The sequence below is a fragment of the Pediculus humanus genome, genomic scaffold (genome assembly GCF_000006295.1).
Source record: "Pediculus humanus corporis 1103172108293 genomic scaffold, whole genome shotgun sequence".
In the NCBI taxonomy this organism is placed as follows: domain Eukaryota; kingdom Metazoa; phylum Arthropoda; class Insecta; order Psocodea; family Pediculidae; genus Pediculus; species Pediculus humanus.
Genome location: NW_002987862.1, coordinates 816,056 through 838,359, shown reverse-complemented (window position 1 = coordinate 838,359; position 22,304 = coordinate 816,056). Strand labels below are relative to the sequence as shown.

At 28.3% G+C, this 22,304-nt stretch overlaps 3 protein-coding genes across 3 annotated transcripts; all 3 read right to left on the bottom strand.

Moving 5' to 3' along the window:
- Window positions 1-5,143: 5,143 nt before the first annotated feature.
- Window positions 5,144-12,226, bottom strand: Phum_PHUM548420 (uncharacterized protein; the record flags this gene model as incomplete). Its single annotated transcript, XM_002431754.1, has 7 exons — window positions 5,144-5,998; window positions 6,160-6,251; window positions 9,299-9,466; window positions 9,570-9,700; window positions 10,419-10,525; window positions 10,951-11,139; window positions 12,041-12,226. 7 exons carry the CDS (start codon window positions 12,224-12,226, stop codon window positions 5,144-5,146), a joined length of 1,728 nt encoding a protein of 575 aa, XP_002431799.1.
- Window positions 12,227-15,010: 2,784 nt separating this feature from the next.
- Phum_PHUM548410 (uncharacterized protein) lies at window positions 15,011-15,519 on the bottom strand (the record flags this gene model as incomplete). Its single annotated transcript, XM_002431753.1, has 2 exons — window positions 15,011-15,182; window positions 15,491-15,519. 2 exons carry the CDS (start codon window positions 15,517-15,519, stop codon window positions 15,011-15,013), a joined length of 201 nt encoding a protein of 66 aa, XP_002431798.1.
- A 4,633-nt stretch (window positions 15,520-20,152) lies between these two features.
- Phum_PHUM548400 (uncharacterized protein) lies at window positions 20,153-21,740 on the bottom strand (the record flags this gene model as incomplete). Its single annotated transcript, XM_002431752.1, has 5 exons — window positions 20,153-20,375; window positions 20,451-20,647; window positions 20,737-21,100; window positions 21,199-21,566; window positions 21,642-21,740. 5 exons carry the CDS (start codon window positions 21,738-21,740, stop codon window positions 20,153-20,155), a joined length of 1,251 nt encoding a protein of 416 aa, XP_002431797.1.
- Window positions 21,741-22,304: the final 564 nt, after the last annotated feature.

Genomic DNA, 22,304 nt, shown 5'->3' with positions numbered 1-22,304 from the left:
GTGGGGGGGGGGGATCTCGCGAGGGAGAAGGACATTTGGTTAATGACACGATCTTGTAAGATTTTAACAATAACAAAAAAATATTTGACTGACAATTACTGACATCCTTTTGCGTTCATCTTAATGACTTAATTATCGTTCGTTTTATGTGTGTCAAGATGAATGATGGCAAGATGATATTTTCTCGTTTTTTTTTGTTGTTGTTGTTATATTTTGTATTAGATCGGTCGGTCGGTGAGGTCACAGGCCAACGATGACAAACGAAAATTAAAAAAAAAAAAAAAAAAAAAAAAAGCATTTAAACTCGCGCTCGAAAAAAAAAAAATTTATCCTTAATGTTTTCTTTCTTTTACCATCTCATCCAACATTGATTGTTGTACTTCTTCCGGATTTTAAAAATGGCCATCATTAACTCGTTGCGTACCTTAATATTTTTTCAATTAGTTTTCACTTTTTCTTTCAATGCGGTTCGAATAAAAAAAAACCATTCTTTAATTTATTTATTTTTTTTTTTTGTTATTTCCACGTTTTTTTTTCCTTTCCTTCTACGACCCCGACGACGACGAGAAATAGAAAGTGCCTGAAGGCGTGTCTTCAACAACAACAACAGTTTTTTACTTCTTTGTCTTAATTTTTTTTTTTTCCTCTTTATATTCTAAAAGTGTGTTTGTTGTTATGGTTGTTGCACTTACGATTTACATGCCTTTCTTACTAGCAATCACGTTTGCTGATATTAATCAGAATGGAGTATCTTTAATTCGAAGCAAAAAATTTTATCAATGTTTTGTTAATTAGTTTAGTTTATCATTAAAACGCATAAGATTTTTCTTTCTTTTTTTTTTTTTTTTTAGCAAATTAGTTGAGCGTGAATTTTTCAACGTTTACGTCACACCAACAAAAAAAAAATTTTCCGGTTTGGAATTTATCATTCTTCGGTGAACAACAACAACAACAACAAAAGTTACGATATCCTTCAACAATTAATAATAATAACAAATAACAAAACAGAAAGAAAAAAAAAGAAAATTTTTTCAAAAGAAGTTTTCTTGTTTTTTGTTTAAACATTTGTAAATAATAATAATAATAATAATAATAATAATATTGTTTTAGTTGGCCACGGCCGTCAGAAAATCAAACTTAAGCTTTCATTGTTTTCTTTTTTTTCATTTTTTTTTTTTTTTAATAAAATAAAAGAAATGATTAAGGCCGAATTTCGGTCAAAATGAATTTTTTTTCCTTCTATTTCCGGTTTATTTTTAAATAGGAAAACGCGATATTTTAAAATAAATTTCGGGTTTTCCTCAGAGAAATTTTTCTTTTTTTTTTTTTCCAGGTCAGTTTTTAATTGGATGCAAAACAATCGGGGCGTGAAAAATTATTTCGAAAAATTAAAAATGTTTGTTATTAATAATAATAATAATAATAATATTCGAAACAAAAACAAACAAATTTTTTTTTTTCTACGTTCGAACCAAAAGAAATTTCAAAATAAAATTTTTTTTTTTTCACGACCGCAAAATATTTACAAAAGGATATAACCTTTTCCAATTTCTTTTGTTGTAAGAAAACAATGAATTCGCGCTTACGAAGAAACACAACAACAACAACAACACAATCTCACAAATAATAATAATAATAAAATAAACATATAAATGTTGGAAATGTTTTCTTTCTTCAGCCACCTTTTTCTCTCTCCCTTACCTCCCACTTCCCACTTTCCCGTTTTAATGGAGTTTGTGTGAGGCATTTTTAAAATGTCGTCGCCACCCGAATGTTTTTTTTTTTTTTTTTTTTTTTTTTTTTAGGGGGGGGAGGAGGATTTCAATTGGAATTTCCCATTCGTGAAAAGTTTCCCCAAAAAAAATTTTTTTTGGCAATCAAATCAAGGGGGATGATAAAATAATTTTTTGTTTATCGTTGGGCGTTGCAAAAAAAAAAAAAAAAATAATTTTTCCAGTTTTGGCATGAAACATTGTTTTCGAAATTGTTTTCCTTTTTCCATTTTCCTTTTTCTGCTTTTTTTTTCTGTTTTTTGGATTCTTTCCTTCGACGCTTTCTTTATTTTCCTTTTTATTACCTTAAACGAATTCATTTTTTTTATTATTTTTATTCGTTTTCTTTTATTTTCCTTTCTTTCTTCTCTACTGTTGTATTTTTAATTTTTCACCGTCTCGCCGTCGGTTTTTTCTTTTTTACTTTCTTCCCTCAACGAAAATCTCTCTCCTCCCCCCCCCCCCACGATAAATAAAGTCTCGGTTTTAAATAAAAAAAATAATTTCAAACCGCAAAAAAGAAAAAAAAATGAATAAGTACTTTTACCCGGTACTTACTTTGACTTCTCGCTTTGACCTTAACCCTGACCTTTTCTAATAAATCTAACACGTCTTGCATTATAAAAAAAAATTAAATCTAAAATATTTATTTGCTCTCGTTCATTGATATAAATGTCGCCGCCGAATTTTTAAAAAACAAAACAAAATTACAAAAAAAAAAAAAATTATTTAAAATCACGCATGTTAAAAATATTAATTATTATTATTATTATTATTATTATTACTATTTTTACCTTGATAGGGTCATTAAGTTACGTAAAAAAAAATAAAAAAAATATTTTAAAAAATTAACGACCGAGATTGTACATAACAATTTTTAATTTGTTTGTTTGGTTGTTTGTTTGTTTGTTTGTACGACGACAATGAAACAATATAAATTTAACGGAAAAATTTAAGTTTTCCAATTTAACAAAGCTTAAGAGAAAAATTCGGATTAAATTTTTGTTTCGTTACCAAAAAAAAAAATAATTTTTTTAAGGATAAAACCGTTAAAACATCATTTAAAATAATAATAATAATAATATTGGGAAACGTACATAACCCGACGAGAAGGGAATTCGAATCAAAAAAAAAAAAAAAAAAACGTTACGAATAAAAATTTAAATTAAACGCCATTTTAATTACTGTCGATTAATTAATTAAAATAAATTTTTTTTCCCCCTTTTTATTCGGGCGTGAGAATTTTTAAATTAAAAAAAGGGAAAAATTTCACGAGAACGCCATTTCTTTTTTTAATGTATTAAATGAAATTATTTTCGGAAGGGAATTTTTTTTTATTTTAATTTAACCTGATATAAAAAAAAAAAAAAATTTATTCGAATGATGAGTGAAGTATGACGTAAAAATTTTAAATGGCGTCACATTAGAAAAAAACTTTTTAAGCTCCTGCACTTTAATTTTTTTTTTTTGCAAAGGGTGAAAAAACTATATATTTTGCAAAAACTAACACTTTAAAAAATCGATATTATTATTATTATTATTATTATTATTTTATTTTTAATTTACAAATTAAAAAAAGAAACCTTTTCAATGAAAAAGTAAACTTTCCGTGTTAAAAATTTTTTTTTGAAAAAAAAAAAAGAAATATGGCGTCCCAAAAGGTTCGTTCCATTTTCCGTTACATTTTTTTGAAAATCGTTTACGTAATTTTTTGTTAGTTTGAATTATGTTATTAATTATTAATTATTAATTACTTACTTTATGTAGTCTGATGTACTTAATAAACTTATTTTTAAGTAAAAATAAAAAAAACTTTCGCGAGTTTTTGTTTTAATTCAAAAAAAATAAAATAAAACAAAATGAAATAAAATTAAAGAGTGAAAATGAAAACGGTCTCACTCGTTGCAGTGTTCGTCGCAAACTGAGACTCGGACGCGAATAACATTCGTTCGAATGAGAAAATTACTTATGATGTTTTTCGTCACCGCCTTCTAAAATTTCCTTCAATTGTTTATAAGCATTTCTCTAAGGTCAGGAGCGTCTGGAAGAGGGGAAAAAAAAAGAAGAAAAAAAAAGGAGGGGAGGGGAAAGGTGAGGACAACAATGGAAAGGAAAAAAAAAAAAACGATAAGAAATGAAACGAAAGGAACAAAAAGTTTTTTTATCTCTTTTTTTTTTAATTGTTGAAGTTATAATTTTATGCATATTTAAGCCGAATAAAAAAAAAAAAATTTTGCAAATAAAATAATCATATAAAATTAATTTTTAAATTTGGCGCCAATTTAAATTTTTTTTTTCGTTTTTATAAAATCCTGTTGGCATTATTGTAAAATTTTGTTCGTTTTATTTCGAAGGGTGAATCGAATGTTTGGAACACATTTTTCGTTTTTCGTGACAGTTTTTTTTAGTTTTAATCCATTTTCTATTGTTTTTGTTTGTTGTTTTGTACAAAATTAATAATTTTAAAGTTTTAGTTTTAGTTTTTTTAAATCGAATGAGTTGTAAATCCTATTTTTTCCCCCTTTTTTAACATTTTTTTTTCCATCATTCGTTTAATCCTTTTTATAAATGCCAGACTCATATCTTTATCCTTTTTTATGAAGCGTCATCATCATTTATGAATATCGTAAGTAGTTTTTGATTTTTTTTTTCTTTTTTAAAAACGTTTTCCTGTTATTATTTATTTATTTATTTATTTCGGATTAAAAATTTTTCCGCATTCTAATTTTGTTTATTTTGCAAATTTGTTTAATAATGTTTTTATGTTTTCTCCTATGCCGATATGTTTTCGGTTTTGTTTCATAACGGTTTGTTTTTGTAAGCTCATTTACAAACGTACAAACATAAATTGTTAAAACATTTTTTTAAAAAAATTTATTGTTGTTGTTAAAATATTGGATAAACGAAAAAGAAAAATTTTATTAATTAAATAAATAAATAAATAATTATATTTGCATAAAAACAAAATAAGTTAAAACAGTGAGGATACATAAATTATTATTATTATTATTTTTTTTTTTATTAAAAGTTAAAACGGCAAAAATTTATTAAAAGGCGCCTTCCCCCCTCCCCATTTAATGTAATTACCCTCCCCTCTCCCTCCCTTTTGGTGTTTAGCTTATAAATATTGATGTTGCAGTGACAGTTTTGATGTTTGACATGTTTGATTAAAATAATTTAAATTTGAAAATTTACGTTAACAGTTTTTTTTTTCTTTTCTTCTGCTTTTCCTCGATGCCAATTTACCAAATTTAAAAAAGCTTTTCAAAAAAAAGTTTTCTTTTTATTTTAAAAACTTGAAAATTATTTAAATATTGGAAAATGGCTTCTCTTGGACGTTTGATGTTTTTATATTATTATTATTATTACTGTTATTCAGCGTCTTCTTCCACTTCTTCTTCTTCTTCTTCTTCGTTCTCTTCGTCTTCTACATTTGTTTTTCCAGGTATTTCGCTAGGTTCGTCAACAAGAGGTTCAGCTTCGATTTCTTCAGCTATGGATGCATTATCGTCTATGTTTTTTGATAATTCTTCCATTTCCGCATTGTCGTCTTTGTTGTCATTTTCTTCAGCTTCTTCGACATCTCCGACAACTTCTTCTTCTCCTTCTTGTTGTTGTTGTTCTTCTTTTAATCTTTGCTCTTCTTCTTCTTTTAATCTTTGCTCTTCCTCTTCTTTCAACCTTCGTTCTTCTTCTTCTTTTAATCTCCGTTCTTCTTCTTCTTCTTCTTTTAATCTCTGTTCTTCTTCCTCTTTTAATTTCCTTTCTTCTTCTTCCCTAGCTAATCGTTCTTCTTCGGCTTTTCTCTCAGCTTCTTCTTTCGCCAGTCGTTCTTCTTCGGCTTTACGCTCTGCTTCTTCTTCGGCCTTTCGTTTTTCTTCAGCTTCTTTTTCTTGACGTTCCCTTTCTAATTCGGCTAATCTAGCTTCTTCCTCCTCTTTGGCTTTTCGTTTTTCTTCTTCTTCTGCTCTTTTAACGGCTTCTAATTTTTCATTTTCTTCTCTTAATAATCGTTCTTCTTCTTCTTTTTGTGCTTTTTCATCGAGTTCCGATTGTCTTTCGGCCTCTGCTTTATTAGCCAAATCTTCTTGGAGTTTAAGCTCTTGATTTCGACGTTTTTCTTCTTGTGCTTCTTTTAAAGCTTCTTCTTCTAAAATTTCACGCCTGGTTTTTTTTCTCATCGGTGTAGAATCAGACTCGCCGTCGGCACTCGGTTTCGTGAAAACCTGTCAAACCAATTAATAAAAAAAAATTTTCTTTAAAAACGTTTGGATGTTCCTAATTTTCCACAGAAATTTTTTCTTGTTTTGTTTTTTAAATTTTGTAAATATAATCAAAGGAAAAAAAGGAAAAGTGCTCGTTGTTTTCGCTTCTGAACATTTTATACCTTATCAGATTGTGTACGACGCGGTGCATTAGATTTCCATGATCCAGTTACTGGAGATTTGCTAGGGGGTGGATGTGAAACTGAACCGAATTCTGGAAAAAAATTTTACATTTAATGACGTCATTCGATCGGTACTCCTGGAGTTCAAAGCTCCGTCGGAGTTTTTTGGGCAAAAAACAAAAGGCATCGATTTTAGGCGCGATTTTTTTTTTTCGGATAATTATTATTAATTATCGTGTGTAAACAACAACAAACAAGATTTTGATTTATTTTTATTATCGATTATATACATGCCGACAACCGGGGGGTATATTTCATTGTCAAATCACGGCAATCAAGTTTTTAAGCAAAACAAATTTTCCCGTTTGTTGCCTTTTTTTTTTTGTTACTTTTCTGCCGTTAATGTCTCGTTTTTTAAAAATAATTTTTATATATTAAGACAGTATATATATATACTCACTTTTCAAACGTCGAAAAATTGCTTAGTTCGTTCCATTATCCACTTGGATACCATCCGCAAAAAAAAGGTTAAACGGAAATAAAAAGTGTGGAAGAAAAGGAAAGTGTGACGAATGATGAAATTACGAATGGGTAATTTAATAATAATAATAATAATAATAATAAAACCATTGGAGGAAATCGTTTTTTTTTTTTTTTTTTATCAAAAGCAAAGAAAAATCATGCAATTTTTTTAAAGTTTCCCCTTCCCTTGGATTTCATTTTGAAAATGATATTTTCCGGTTTGCCAATGACAACAACAACAAAAACAAAAAAAAAATGATACGATTGTATTAAGAATTTAAAATAAAAACCTGATTATGTTTTAGGTTAAATATTTGTCCAAGAATCAAATTTCGAATTCGTTTACATTAAATAATTGACACTCAATATAAGTCGTCCGGATATTTTGTAAAAAACAAAATTTAGTGATACGTTTGCATTTTTTTTTTTTTTTTTAAAGTTTTTCTTTCCTTTACACACAAAAAAAAAAAAAAAAAAATGGAAAGAAATTTCTAGGTTAATCGACCTGATTTTTATTTGGGGGGAACGGTAGGGAAGGAAAAGTGGGGGGCGATGGAAATTTGAAGTGGTTGACGGCAGCACGTTTTTTTTTTTTTTTTTTTTAGTTTTTTTTTTTTTTGTTAAATTTCAATCGTGGGACGACGGATTGGCCATTTTTTTTTTTTTTATTTCATCTACTCCCCCCCCCCCCCCCCCTATTTCGAAAAATAATAATAATAATAATTTCGAATCGAAAAAAAGTTTTTAAATTATACGAAAGAAATTTTTTTTTTTTATTTAAATTCATTTTAACGGTTTAAATAACATCAACAGGAGTGACATTATCAGTGCCAACAGCAATAATAATGGCTCAAGAAAAAAAACATTAAGGTTTTTTTTTTTTAAAAAAAACTTTTCCAGACAGTTTTTTTTTTTTTCTGTTGCGAAAACAGAAAAATTATCCGACGAAAATAATAATAATAATACGACGACGACTACGACGTCGTAGCCGTCGTCGTCATTTAATTTTAATTTTTTTTTCGAAATTTCGATAGAAAAAGAGAAGAGGAGGAGTAGGAGGAGGAGGACGGGAAGGTGGGGAAGGGGATTTGTTTTTGTTGCCAAAAAAAAAGGAAAACCCGGAAAATTTGTCATTTTCAAACGCGTGTATATAAACAAAAAAATTCTAAAAAACGCCTTTTAAGTCAAAAATCAAAAAAATCAAAAAAAAAAAAAACAAAAAAAAAAACAAAAGCATATAAAAAATAAAAAAAGACAGAGACAGGAAAGACAAAATAAGAAAAATGATAGACGATAGAAGATGTGAGTGTGAGAGAGAAAGACAAATTTTATGCCTCAACCTTTTCTTCGGTCCCTGTAAGAAGCAACAAATTAAAAAAAAAAAAAACAAAATATTTACATGTACGCATTTGTTTATGTATGTATGTATGCGTGTGCGTGTGTTTTCCTTCATCGTATTTGTTAACGTGACGTGTAAATGTTAAGCCCCCCTTTCTGTCCCCCCCTAAATTAATTTAGGATTAAAATTTTTTTCTTTTTTCATTCGGACCGAAAAAAAAGTAAAAGCAACACCAAGAAAACTTTAAAAAAAAAAAAAAAAGACAGCAACAAAAATAATAATACTAATAATAATATTAATAATAATAATAATAATGATAATTTTTTGTACAATTTTAAAAACAACGAGGGCCATGTTTTGTTGTTTGTTGAAGTAAATTTAAAAAAAAAAATTCACTAAAACATTATTAAAGCATTAAAAAAAATCAATTAATAAATAAATAAAAACGATTTTTTTCTATTTTTAAATGATTGATGATAATAATAATAATAATAATAATAATAATAATAATAATAATAATAATAATAATAGCAATAATAAAAAATTAATTGCCTTCAACTTAAAAGTAATAATATTTTATTTATTTTTACGATTCCATAAAAAATTACGTAAGTCGTTTCGTCCGAGTCTTGGGGGGAGACGCCATTTTGTTTTTTTTTTTTTTTCTTGTACTTATCAATGAGAAAAGAAAACTTTTTTTTTTTTTTTTTTATAAATAAAATGATTCAATTATCCGTAAATCACGATTAAAAAAAAAAAAAAAAAATTTTTTTCTATTTTATGTATCCCGCCCGAACGGAAATTTAAAAAGAAAAATAATAATAATAATAATAATAACGTTTTACGTAACTTTGAGTAATAATAATAATAATTTAAATAAATGTTTGTTTAATAGTAATAACAACAACAATAATATTTATATAATAAAGAAAGAGGGTCAAAGGTCGTTAAAAAAAAAAAAAAATAGTTTAATATTTAAAACGATTTTTCGTTTTTTTTTTAATGCTTTAATTATATATGTAAATGTTAGTAAATCGCTATGTATAGCGGTGGTAATAGGTACGCAAAACAGGTACTTAAAGGTACGTGAAATGGGGGTTTTTTTTAAAAAAAAAAAAAAAGAGAGAGAGAGAAAGAGAGAGAAACCCAAGAACTATTAATTTGTTGTTTGTTTATATTAATCACGTGTCACGGTGTATATACTTTTACTGGAACGTGTCAGACATTTTTTTTTTTTTTTGTAACCTTAAAAAAAAAAAAAAGGAAAAATTTTCGTACCTCCATCGGGTTGATGCGTTGCCTTTTCGGCTGCTTGCCTAAATCTGTTGTAATACGAAAGTACGTTTATGTCATCTTTGATGTAATCAGAATCTGCGGATGCGAGATTTCTCCTTCTTAAAATCGGTCTGCCACCGGCATAAGTTAAACACGCAAGATGACTATTGCCTGCCATCATACGTAAAAGAATAGAAAAAAAAAATTAAAAATCTTTAAAGTTTTTACGACGACGATGGGGGGACTCGGGTTTTTTATATTTTTTTTTTGTTACCTAGTCTGCTGTATTGTCTGGGCTCTGGATAAACTTGTATGGTGACGGGATGATGATTACCAAACGATGAAAGAAGGCGATCAATATAATTATTTGATGTTATCCTCTCTGTTATTGGAAGCTCGGTGTGACTGTAGTACAAGCTGAAAAAAAAAAAAAAAAAAAAACGTGGCATTAATCGATTAATTATCGATTCGATTTCCCTTTTTTAAATCGATCGATAAAGGAAACCCATGTTATCGAACGTCTTGCGTGTGTGCGCGTTTTTATTTAAAAAGACATTCGAACCGAACTGGAAGAGTTGTTTGTTTGTTTGTTTGTTATTTACGCTCTTGAAATGCCAATCTTAATTTTGACCCAATTTTTTTGACGGTTTACCAATTGGATGGCGTCCAATTGGTTCGTTTGTTTGTTTGTTTGTTCCTTCGTCGAACGATTTGCTATTGTGCTTGCTTGCTTGCTTGCTCTCATGGCATTTAATCAAAAATAAGAAAATTTATGTAAAAAAAGTTGACATGGTCACAAATTGAAATTTTTTTTTTTTTTTTTTTTTTTTGCGATACGTGACTTAAAGCCGTCTCGTGAACCTGAATTCAATTCGCAATTTGTTTGTTGTGTTGTTTGCCGACAAAGTTCCGGTAGTCGTCATCCGTAAAATAAATATTCTCAAAATTTTTTTTTAAAAATAATTACGTAATTAAAGTAAATTCGTTACGGAGGAAACTGACTATCATCGGTTGTTGTTGTTGTTGTTGAAATTGATTTGGGAATAATTTTTTTTTTCCCCAAAAGAAAAATTCAATGAATCCATCAAATGGGGGGAGGGGGGGAGGGAAACTTTTAACTTACTCTCCGGGTAATGGTAGAGGTCTTTGAGCACGGGGGACTGGGGTGTGAATCCTCTTCAAAATTTCAGCCGTTTTAGCTCTTATCGAACGAGTTTCATCATCAAATGACTAAAAAGAAAAAAAGGAAACTATTATTATTATTTTTTTTTTTTTAAACTGGAACGATGATGACTCTTTAAAAATTTCTAACCCCCTCATCTCTTTACTCTCTCCTCCCGTTTAAAAGCGGATTTTATGTGAATTGAAAGACAAACAATAAATAAATAAATAAATAATTTTCCAAAAATTGTGTTTGCCCACTTTCTCTTTTTTTAATAACAGTGAAACTCTAAAATTAAGTTAGTTGTAATTAAAAAAAAAAAACCTTCGCATAAATGTAGGTACGATTCCTTTGATTTCCGGTTGTTTTGTTTTGTTTTTTGCAATTAATAATTTTTCGAGCCTGGGAAAAATGAAAAAACGGGGCCGAATGTGATGGAAGAGAGAGAGAGAGAGAGAGAGATTTGTTAAGAAATAGAAAATTGATATCTTACCAGAATAGATCTCGAGTTTAAATAATCTTCTGTTGGTTGATAAGCCAATGATGGACGAACCTTATGATAGATTCTATCCATTTCACCAATAAGAGCCGCATGTTTAGGTCGCCAGCCGTGAGTAGACGGTTGAACTATAACCAGCCTTTTATGACCAATATACGGTATGTTTTTATGGTAAGGCTGTACCTATTAAATTTAAAAATCATTAGGATGATCACGCTATTCCAATTCTTTCGTTTTTTTTTTTTTTATAACCGAACATAAAAAAAAAAAAAAAATCATTCGATCGAGTTTAACTTTAAAAACTTTCCAGCGTTTTTGTTTTTACTTTCGAAATGTTTTTTTTTTTTTTTTTTACTATCTTTTTAACACGCGATATATGGAAAACCTGAGGGTCTCCCTCCTATCGTGAAACCTAAAAAATTTTTCACAACCTGAAAAAACGGACGTGTACAAAAAAATATTTAAAAAAAAAACAACTTACTCAACTTGAGATCCATTCATTCATTCTTCCATTTGTTCAAAATATACACTGTTTGACAACAAGAAGAGATGACTCCATGTTTGAAAAATTCCATATTGCGAAGCAGTGCATAGGAAAAGGAAGAAGATGAAAAAAAAGGTTTTTTTTTTTTTTTTAACAAAAATAATAATAATAATAATAATAAGGTTAATAAGAAAAAAGGAAATATTAGTGTGTTACGTATATTTATAAAATAAAAAATAAAAAAAAAAAAAGAGTGATGCAAAAAAAATATTAATAAACAGAATTAAAAGAAGAGAAAAAGTGACGTCATATGGGGCGAAAGCCCGGAATATAGAGAATCTATTCTAAATAAACAAAAAAAAAAAATCGAATCAAAATATTTAAATAAATAAATAAATAATTAATTACTAGGACACTCGAATATTTATTTAATAAATAAATAAGAAAATGGGGAGAACGAAAAAAAGAAAAAAAAAATAGTGAAACAAGTATAATCAGTTTAAAGAAAGCAACACGTAAAACTCAAGAAAAAAGAAAGAAAAAAAACTTTTTTTATTATTGGGGGTTAAACGCGGTAGGAATAATGACGGTACGTCGTACCGCCGGGAAGACGTCCAGATGTTGTGGAACTGTAAGAGGAATGATATCCGCCAGGTGCATCGGAGGACCTGGAAGATCTTTCGGTGGTGTAGTTGTAACTACCGGGACCTCCTGTGGATCGGGATACTCTCTCTGTGCTAGAGGAATATGTTCTGCTTGGTACCGAGTAAGGAGAGGAAGAGTCATAACGGTTTTCCCTGGATTCTTGGGTGTAGGAGTAGGAATACTGCTCTTCAGCTCGTCTCGGGCGATCCGGAGTGTCCAACACGACGTAATGTCTAGGGGTCTGTTTGTAAATAATAATAATAATAATAATCAAAATCAAAATTTAATTAATTAAAATCATATATATATATATCTATTGTGTTTACCCCAAATGACGTCACCTATCTACACCCCCTTTTTATAAATAATAATAATAATAATAATAAATGGGAATCGGCCGGCGAGGGTGTCAGATAAGTGGTTTTTTTTTTTTTTGGTTTCGGGTAAATCATAACAAATAAATAACATTCTGACAAATAAATTAAACAATTTCTATTTTTAAAAAATACATAACTATTGTTTAATTTATTTTTATTCATAAAAACATACTAAAAAAAAAAAAAAAAAGAAAATGGCGGTCAATGAAGAAAAACTTTTCGTTTAAAAAAAAATTTCAACTTTCAAATAATGACGACGACGGGGTACCCGAGGGCGAAATATACGAAAGGTAATTAATCTTTCATTAAATTCATTTTTTTTTAATCGTAATCATGTTATCATTCATCTGCTGACACGTCTATCTCAATCCCACTTTCACAATTGCATTATTATTATTCATTTTTTTTTTTTTTTAAATAATTTCGTTCGCGTAGAAGGAAAAAATAATTTTTTTTAAATTTATTTCATAAAAAAAATTTTTTTTTCGGGTGGGTTGGAGTGGGGGAAACTACTTACCTTTTAAGGTTCGACCTTTCTCCTACGCATGCGTACGTTACGTAACCTTTTTGCCCCCGAAAAGAGAGAGAAAGAAGAAGAAGAAGAAAGAAAACGAAAAGTATTTTAAATGCGTTAAAATTACATTTTTAGGTTTTCATAATGTTTACAGGATGTCAGCCATTAAAATTTTTAAATTTTATTATATAACGTCACTTACCTTCTTCCATTTTTCATAATTATAGTTATTTTAAAAAAAAGAAGAAAATTATAGCACTATAATTTTTATAGAACAAAAATAAGAACATTTGAAAATGTTTTAAATATTTATACGTAATAAGAAGAAGGAAAAGAAGAAACCGAAAACAAACGAAATGATTTTATGAGAATTTTCAAAATTTAATTTTTTTTTTTTAAATTGTGTAAGAAAAAGCAGACGACAAAATACATTTGCCACGTATGAATGCATACGTAGATAGAAAAAATTAAAAAGATTAATTTTGACATTAATAAAATTTTCAAAAGATAAAAAATATTAATCGCTAGAAGATGAAGATGAAAATGATGATGATGATGATGACGTTAGTTTGAATCGCGTCCGCCATATTGTTTTTACTTTATTTATTTATTTACTTATTAAATTCTGCAAAAATTTTTTCTGTTGAGAGTAAATTACACTGATTTACTTCCAGCAGGTGACAAATTTAAAAAAAAAAAAAAAAAATTTCGCAGCCAAAAAAATATTTCCGTGGGTTTATTTTACATGATTTTATTATTATTATTATTATTCCTATTTTTTTGTGCCAAATAATTTAAATTTAAATGATCCGAATAGAAAATTTGGCGAAAGACTGTAACAACAATTTATTTATTTATTTATTTTGTTTTTTACAAATTACGTTTTTTTTTTTTTTTTTTTTTTAAATCATAATCATCATTATTGTCGCTAGCGTTTCCATTAAAGCCCCCTTCCCCGCTCCCTCACTCCCCCCTGTAAAAATATTTTTATTTTTTTGTGAAATCGAACCCTTGACCGATATCCATAAGAAAAAAAAAATCACACAATGGCCAACACCTACGCATTCATTCATTTAAGAATTTATAAAAAAATAAGTTCTTTTTTTTTTTGGGGGGGGGATAGGGGGGTGGGAAATAGGAAAAAAAAGGAATTTCAATTGAAAATCAGAGAAGAAAAAGAAAAACACTTTCAAAAAGTATTTTTAGGTTTTTTTTTTTTTTTTAAAGTGTCATAATTTAAAACGTTTTATAAAAAAAAGACGTGCGTTTAGATGATATATTAGGTCATTATAAAGTAACACTCAACGGAATATACAAAAAAAAGGCACAAATGTATGCGTGTGCGAGTTACACGTGGTAATATTATTGTTATAAGAGACAATTAAAAAAATAAATCCTCATAAACGTGGTAGTAGAATTTTTTTTTTTTTTTTTCGAGAAAGCATTCGTTAAATATATATATATATTAACATGATTAATCCGATCGTAAAAGGTCGGTTTTATACGTAATAACGATACCACCTCGTTATCACAATCGATAATTTATATAATTCCTATCGTTCGTCTTCTGCTAACCGTTTTTTTTTAAGGTACGTGATAAGCTTTGATAACGTATCTCAATGATTGTTCCTTCCCCAACAATTATACTTTCACAAAATCAAAATATTTTACGTAATAAACCGTGCGTGCAAAAAAAAAGAAAAAGGTTGTGAAAACTTGAAAGATTTTTTTTTTTTAAATGGTGTCATAGAGTAAGAAAACAACAAAAACGAGAGTTTCGATCGAGTTTTCTTTTTTTTTTTTAGATCAAAGGTCGATGATGATGAATTTTCAGGTATCGGTTGTATGATCGAATTTTTGTCATGTTTTTGAATTCTGTTACGTTTGTTTGATAGATTTTTCTAGAACTTTAGATTATGAGTGTCGTACCACCACGTGCACATTTAAAAAAAATCTATGTAAATAGACTAATTGACGAAATGTAATAATAATAATAATGATTTGTCGTTTGTTTTTATTTATTGTGTCTTGGGATTAGTAGAGTGTGGCGTAGAGGTATCTTCGGTGCGTTCTTGCAGGTCGCGAACAGCAAGTAACAGCCCCCTCTTTGCATACCGGAAAACCTTTGGACCCAAATGCCGTGTAACAAGGAGGCACTTGACTGGGTCGAGGAACGTTCGGTACCAAATGCCACGGAACTTCACGTCTCTGCAAATAGGTTTTATCAAATTTAATTAATTTGTGCGGAAAGTTTTTTTTTTTTTACAAAAAAAAAAAAAAGTAAAAGTAACGTGCCAAACTACTTGTGCTACCTACAAAAAAAAAAAAAAATTTGCAATCGCGTGCCTTTTCCAAAAGAAGCGAAATAATTGATCATAAAAATAAAAAAAAAAAAAAAAGTTGTTTTGACCAGTACTGGAAAATTAAAAAAAAAAAAAAACGTTGGCACTACTACGTTGTTCACGTTCGCTGGAGCGAAAAAAAAAAAAATTTTTTTCAAAAACGATGAATTACCGAACGGTTACATCAGCATTTACCGCCATTTTTTTTCGTGGAATTAAAATTTTCACATTTTTGTTCCATTCACTTCCTTACATAATTGAAAAATTCTCACGAGTTTTCGCGGAGGGGGGGGAGGGCTTTTGGGCAATGGGAAATATATATGTATGAACGATCGTGTCACGAGACTTGTTTTTATTTCCAGATCTCATTTAATTTTTTTTTTTTACATAAAATAAATCATTATTAAGTTTATTTTAAAATCACGACGTTCCAGAAGAATAACCCAATTTAAAAAAAAAAACGGTTTATTCACCTCTTTATCATCATCATCATCATCATCATCATCATTGTTATCATCAACATCGTCGTCATAGTCATCATCATATCAGAAAAATCTTTTGCCAAAAATTTTAATGAAAAATATTATTTTTGAAAAAAAAAACAAAAAAAATTTTTTTTGTGTGGGAGATTCATTAATTAAAAATTTCTACGCATTTTTTTCCTCCTACTCCTCCTCTTGTGCGTGAGTGCGTAAATGCGTCAATGATTATGCGTACAATATTTGTTTTGAATGATTTTGATTAAATCGGAAAAATTTCGGTTTTGCTTTTTTCCGCCATGTTGTTAATTTTTATAACAAACGACGTAAAAAAAATTTTGTCGGTACATTTATGCAAAAAAAAAGAAAAGAAGCAGAAAACGTTTTTTTTTTTTAGGTTGGCACACCTTTGTATTTAAATAACGAATCGAATATGAAATGGGCCGAAAATGATTTACGTAGGCGAATGTGAAAAGGTCGACGGTCGCAGGTCGTTTGTTCGTTTGTTTGTTAGTTTTTTTTTTAAAATGGCGTCGGGAAAGTCTAAAAACTTTTTCTTTTTTTTTTTTTCCTCCCCATTATTATAAATTTTCAAGTTTCGTTTTTTTTTTTTTTTTAATCGGAATAATATTTTCAAAAGTTGTTTTTTTTCTCCCTCTCTCTCTCTCTCTCTAATAGAAAAATTTTTTAACGGATAAAAATTTGCAAAAAAAAAAATTCGGGTCGGTTACGTTTTTTTTAAATATTCGAACGCCTACGAACGCGATACGATTAATATAATTTATTAAATTAAAAAAAAAAAACGTTCGCAATTTCGTCATATGTAGGTAAACTACAGCAAACGACAGTAAACGACAGCAAATAAAAAAAAAAAAAATTATAATAATAATTTTCGAAAAAAACCGTTACACTTTCATCGTAAGCTTAATACTATTTAAATTGGGTTACCTTTTTTTATTTTTTTTTCTCCTGAACTGAAATTATTATTATTATTATTATTACTATTATTATTATTATTATTATTATTAATTTTTGGCAGCCAATCGTAAAATTACAAAAATGCATTTTTATTAATAATAGAATCAATAAATTTTTCATTCTAAAAAAAAAATTAGGTCGTAATACATTTATTACAATAAATAAATGAAAATTTATTTTCAAATTCTTTTTATAATTGATAATAATAATAATAATAATATTGATTTCGTCGTTTTCTCTCTCTCTCTCTCTCTAATCCCACGTTAATTTTGAATAATAAATTATTTAAAAAAAAAAAAAAAATTTCAATCGAAATTAAAAATGGCGTTTCGATTTATAAACAAAAAAAAAAAAGGGAATTTGTAAAAAATTTTGTCGGGTCCTTAGACACAAAAATATTGTAAAAAATAAAGCCCGTAATTTTTTTTTTTTTTTTTTTTTTTTTTTTTTTTGGGGGGGGGGGAATTCGCGGCGGACCTAAAATATAATTTAAAAAAAAAAAAAAAAATTTATTTTGCGCCGAATTTTTTTTTTTCTTCTGGTAATTGATGACGTCAATTGTTTAAAAAAAAAAAAAGATTATTTTTGCAATAACAAAAAGAAAATGAGATTTTAAATTAAATTTTAAAAAAAAAAAAATTTTCTTTTTGTGCCCACGCTTGTGTTTATTACTGCCCTAAAAACAAAAAAAAAATTTTTTTTTATTTTGCACGACCGCGAAAAAAAAAAAAAAAAAACAAAATGGCCGCATCAAAATTCTTTTTTTTTTTTTTTGTTTTAATTCACGCTCAAATCGTTTTTTCTTTTCCTTTCCTTTCTCCATAAATTAGTTTTTTCGTTTAAACTGCGATTAAAAAAAAAATTATAACACTTTTCCCTCTCTCTCTCTCTCTCTCTCTGAAAATATATATGTTATTATCATCATTATCGTTCTGTAAATAAATACGTTTAATGTCAAAGGTCAATCAATAAATAAACATTTTATTATAAAAACTGTAATAATGATAATAATGATAATAATAATAAATAAATTAAAATCGTACATAAATTATTAAAACGGGGGGAGAAATAAATAAATTTTTTACAAAAAAAAAATGGCGAAAAATGGCGGTTCCGATTGTTCGTTTAAATATTTAATTGAAATAAAATTTTAAAAAAAATATCCGCGAGAGTGGGTTGGGGTAGCGTGAAGGGTAGGGGAGGGAGTGAGAGTCCATTCAGAAGTTTTAAATTTCCGTTGGGAAAAATTTTTTTTTTTTTTTTTCAATTCAAATCGAAAAAAAAAACTTGTTCGTTTATATTAAACAAGCGATGATCCATGGTCTTCTTACGATTCCCTAAAGAATAGAATTAAACCAATGGGAAGGGGAAAGAAAAGGAAAAAGAAGAATTCGAGAACGCACTCACACGATTCTAAATTTGGACGCATTCGAAACGTTCGTTCGTTCGTTCGTTAATAATACGTTTCGAAAAAATTATTAATTTAATGTTTATTTAAATAAATTTTTCGAGAAAAAACTTTAAAACTTTTTTTTCTATTTCGTCACACGGTTAATAATCATTTCGAATAGATACATAAAAATAAATAAATAAATAAATCGATTTAATTTAATTAATAAATAATTTTCGCAATTGAAAACACAAAACAAACGAATGGGTAGGGCCCCGAAAAAATTTTTATTTTATTTTATCTCAAACCGAAATGGATTCTTTATTTATTTATTAATAATATACGTCACATTTTTGCAGAATTTATTAAAGTTTTTTATACGTTCGAAACAAAAATTTGAAATTTTATTTTAAAAAAAACGGTTACGGTTATTTAAAATCACTGATGAGTATGAAAAACGAAAAAAAAAATTTTTTCATTCTTACCTTTTTCCTTTACAACAACAAAAAAGGAAAATTTTTTTTCGAATTGATTGAAAAGCATATGACGTGGAGTTAATAATAATAATAATAATGGAAAATTTTATTAATTGAAATTTTTTATTTTTATTTACTCACCGTAACTGAATATGAAGTAACGGTTGGCCTGCTGTAGGGACGTCTAGTCGTGTAAAAATCAGATTCGTACACCATTTTTAATTAATTTTCTTTTTTAAAAAACAATATAAATTGAAATTTTTTTTGTATTTTAAATGACAATTTAAATCCCTTTTATTTTTGTTTTATTTAAAAAAAAAAAAAACCAAAAACCAAAACAAAAAAACCCCAATCCGCCGATGTTCGTTCGATTTTGAAGACTGAATAGTTTTTTCTCTTTATAAATTTAAATAAAAACTTTTTTTTTTTTATTTTGAGAATTTGTTTTTGCCCCCTTTTTTTTCTTTAAAAATGTGGGGTGGGGGGAAGGGATAATTTAAATAAAAGAAAATTTTTTGTTTTAACGTAAGCTCAACGTTTGGCAAAAAAAAAAAAATTTTTTTGAATTTAAAAAAAGCTTCGTTAACAACCCAAAACATTTGCGAGCCTCTTTCATATAAACAAGAAAACGATAGTTTACGATGTTTAACTTACGATTCGAATCGTCATTTTATAATTTTTTTTTTTTTGAAGATTATTAATTTTTCATTTTGCGTATTAATAATAATAATAATAAATCCTATTATTATTATTATTATTATTTTTTCTGCTGTCGTTGATATCATACGTTGCGTAAATATAAATTTATATACTACTACGTCATCGTTATTATTATTATTATTATTTTATTAAAAATTAATTAGAAATTTTTTTGTTTGTTTGTTTGTAACGACGTTTCGTGACGTCACATCCGACATGAATTTAATACGAGTGACGTAAAGACCCTAAACTCGCGCGCGAGTACGAGTTGTTTGTTTCAAAATGTTTTGAAATGTGATTACGCGGAAAAAGGTTTTTCATTTTTCCGATTGGAAGAGAGAAAAGAGTTTTTTCGTGTAACGAATAGACAAAGGATTATTGTTGTTGTTTGTTTCTTCAAAAGGGGGAATTGATATATTGAATTGATGGTTAGAGTAAACGATATTGGAGGACGATAACAAAAATAAAATCATTAAACACGGCTTAGGAATTTTAACTTTGAGTAAAATTAAATATTTATTGTTTGTCAGATTATAAAAAATATGAAGTTTTTGAATAGAATAGAAAAAAAAAAAAAACGAATCGGGATATTTGCCAAAATCCTAAACATGAGCAGAAGAGAAACAACATCGTTGTAACATTTTTGGCAATGATGTAACCAATAACAGATGGAAAAATGATGCTTTTAAAAAAAAAAATAAAATTTTTCCTCTGACACTCTTTTGTGACGGGGGGGGGGAGGGGTCCTACCTACCACCTAGCCTAGTGTCCTGTTATAAACTTTCGAAAAAAAAAAAATGTAGTTTTTCTTCTTATAGTGCATTTTTATCGGTTAATTCTTGAACGAGATCCGTCATTCTTTTACGGCAGACTTCATTTTTTGTCCAAACTGGTTTTTCCGATTCGTCATTTCCATCTTCTGTTGAATCTATGTATAAATCAGGTGCCTGTTCGGAATCGCACGTCGATATCGGTATCATGTCAACGGCTAAACCGAGTCCGAATTTTCCACACCGATGTATTTCTTTATTTATTCTTTTATTTAAACCGATTAAATTAATCCGCGTTGCCAACATTTAAAAAAAAAAAAAAAAACAAAATTAAACTTACGTATCGGAAATATTATCGAAAGGTCCTTTGGGACATCCCAACTTTTCCAAAAATTTTTCCAATGTTTCCGCGTATATGGAAATAAGATTATCCATGTGAGATGATCTCAAATTTCGGGATGTACATATGTAGAGAAAATTAACTATATCCAACGCGAATGAACTGTATCGAACAAGTTGAAAATCTAAAAAGCAAATCTAAATTTTGCCCCCCACCGCCCCCCGACGGGGAAAATTTCAGTTTATTTGATGAAAGGAATTTAAAATAAAATGATATCCGGTTTTACCTTGTTTATAGTATCATCCGAATCGGAATAGTTAAATAAAATGTTGTTTGTCCAACAATCACCGTGACAAATAACGGAAACGGGTTCGATTGGTTGTACCAAATCGACCATTCTGTCGAAAAAAGAATCGTCTAGAAAATGTTGAAATTTCGTTAAATATTTTTTTTTATCTTCTGCCGTTACAAGACATTCTTTAACGAATTCGATGGCGTTTTTCCTCGCAGTCTGATAATATTGACGATACCATTCTTCATTTTCGGATTTGAATAAACATTCCGTTACGGAATTGACAACTTCCGTTTGAAAAATCTCCGGTTCGATCGTTTTCATAGCCAATGATAATCCGTGAAATTTGGCCAAAGCTCTGAAATAATAATAATAATAATAATAATAATAAACAATTTAGTGAAAAATTTTCCAACCGGTCACGGTTGACCATCAAATATTATTATTATTACTTACTTGACGACGGCTTCGCAATGTTCAACGTTAAAAAATTTTTTACGATCGGCCATTACGAATTGTCGCTCTTTTAAATCTTCCAAAACTAAAACGTTTTCTTTGGCAAAATAAACTTTTGGTATTTCCGTAAAATCGTTGCAACCTCTCGATGATTGAAATTTTAGTAGTGCCGGAAGTGCTTTCGTGTAAAAGGCAACTTCGTTGAGAAAAAGAGATTCGGATTTAAATGCTTCTCTTCTTACTCTGCTCGATGGTATGCATTTATAAACGAATGATTTCGACCAAGGTTCGCAATTTTTAGTACCAATCGTTTTTACTCTATATAACATCGATGTGTAATTGTCTCCTCGTCTCGATCCTTCAGATACCTGAAAAAAAAAAAAAAACAATAAGTTAAACGGAAAAGAAATTTCTTTTGTAACGTTAAATTTGTGTTTACGTACCTGAACGGCTTTTAAATGAACATGAGGATCTTCTTCGAATAAAATATCTTGAAAAAAAGAAAGGGTTATATCCGAATACCTTCTAGTAAACTCACCCATCTTGTAAGAAGGTTTAGTTAAAACTATTTCTGACGTTATATGACAAGTATAATTTTCCTTTGTTGTTAATTTTCAACAGCTTATTTCCGGTATTTGTCAACGAAAACGTGACCCTTTCAAATAATCAGGACCGTTTATATTGTTTCGTTGCAATTATGTCATTGGTGAGTTTTTAATATTAAATAAATTTGCCGATTTTTTTTTTGTATTCAAATGAATACAATTATTCTTTTATTTTCTCCTTAATCCGTTACTCGGTCCCTACCGTACGTGAAATAAAAAAAAAAAAATTTTTTTTGGTCGTTTTTAAAATTGTCATAGAGTAATAAAACATTCGTTTAGTGTCTTTCGAATACGAACCTTTTTTTTTTTTTTAAAAAACTCTTTTTGATTGATTAAAACGATTCGATTTAATCGAAAATTACTTTTGGGAAATCGATAATCAATAATTATCAAAATTGACATACGATAAAACGAAAGTTTAATCAAAAATATTTGTAAAAAAAAAAATCAAGCTCGAGAAGCCTTTTTTTTTTTTAACGTTCCCTATGAAAAAAAAAAAAT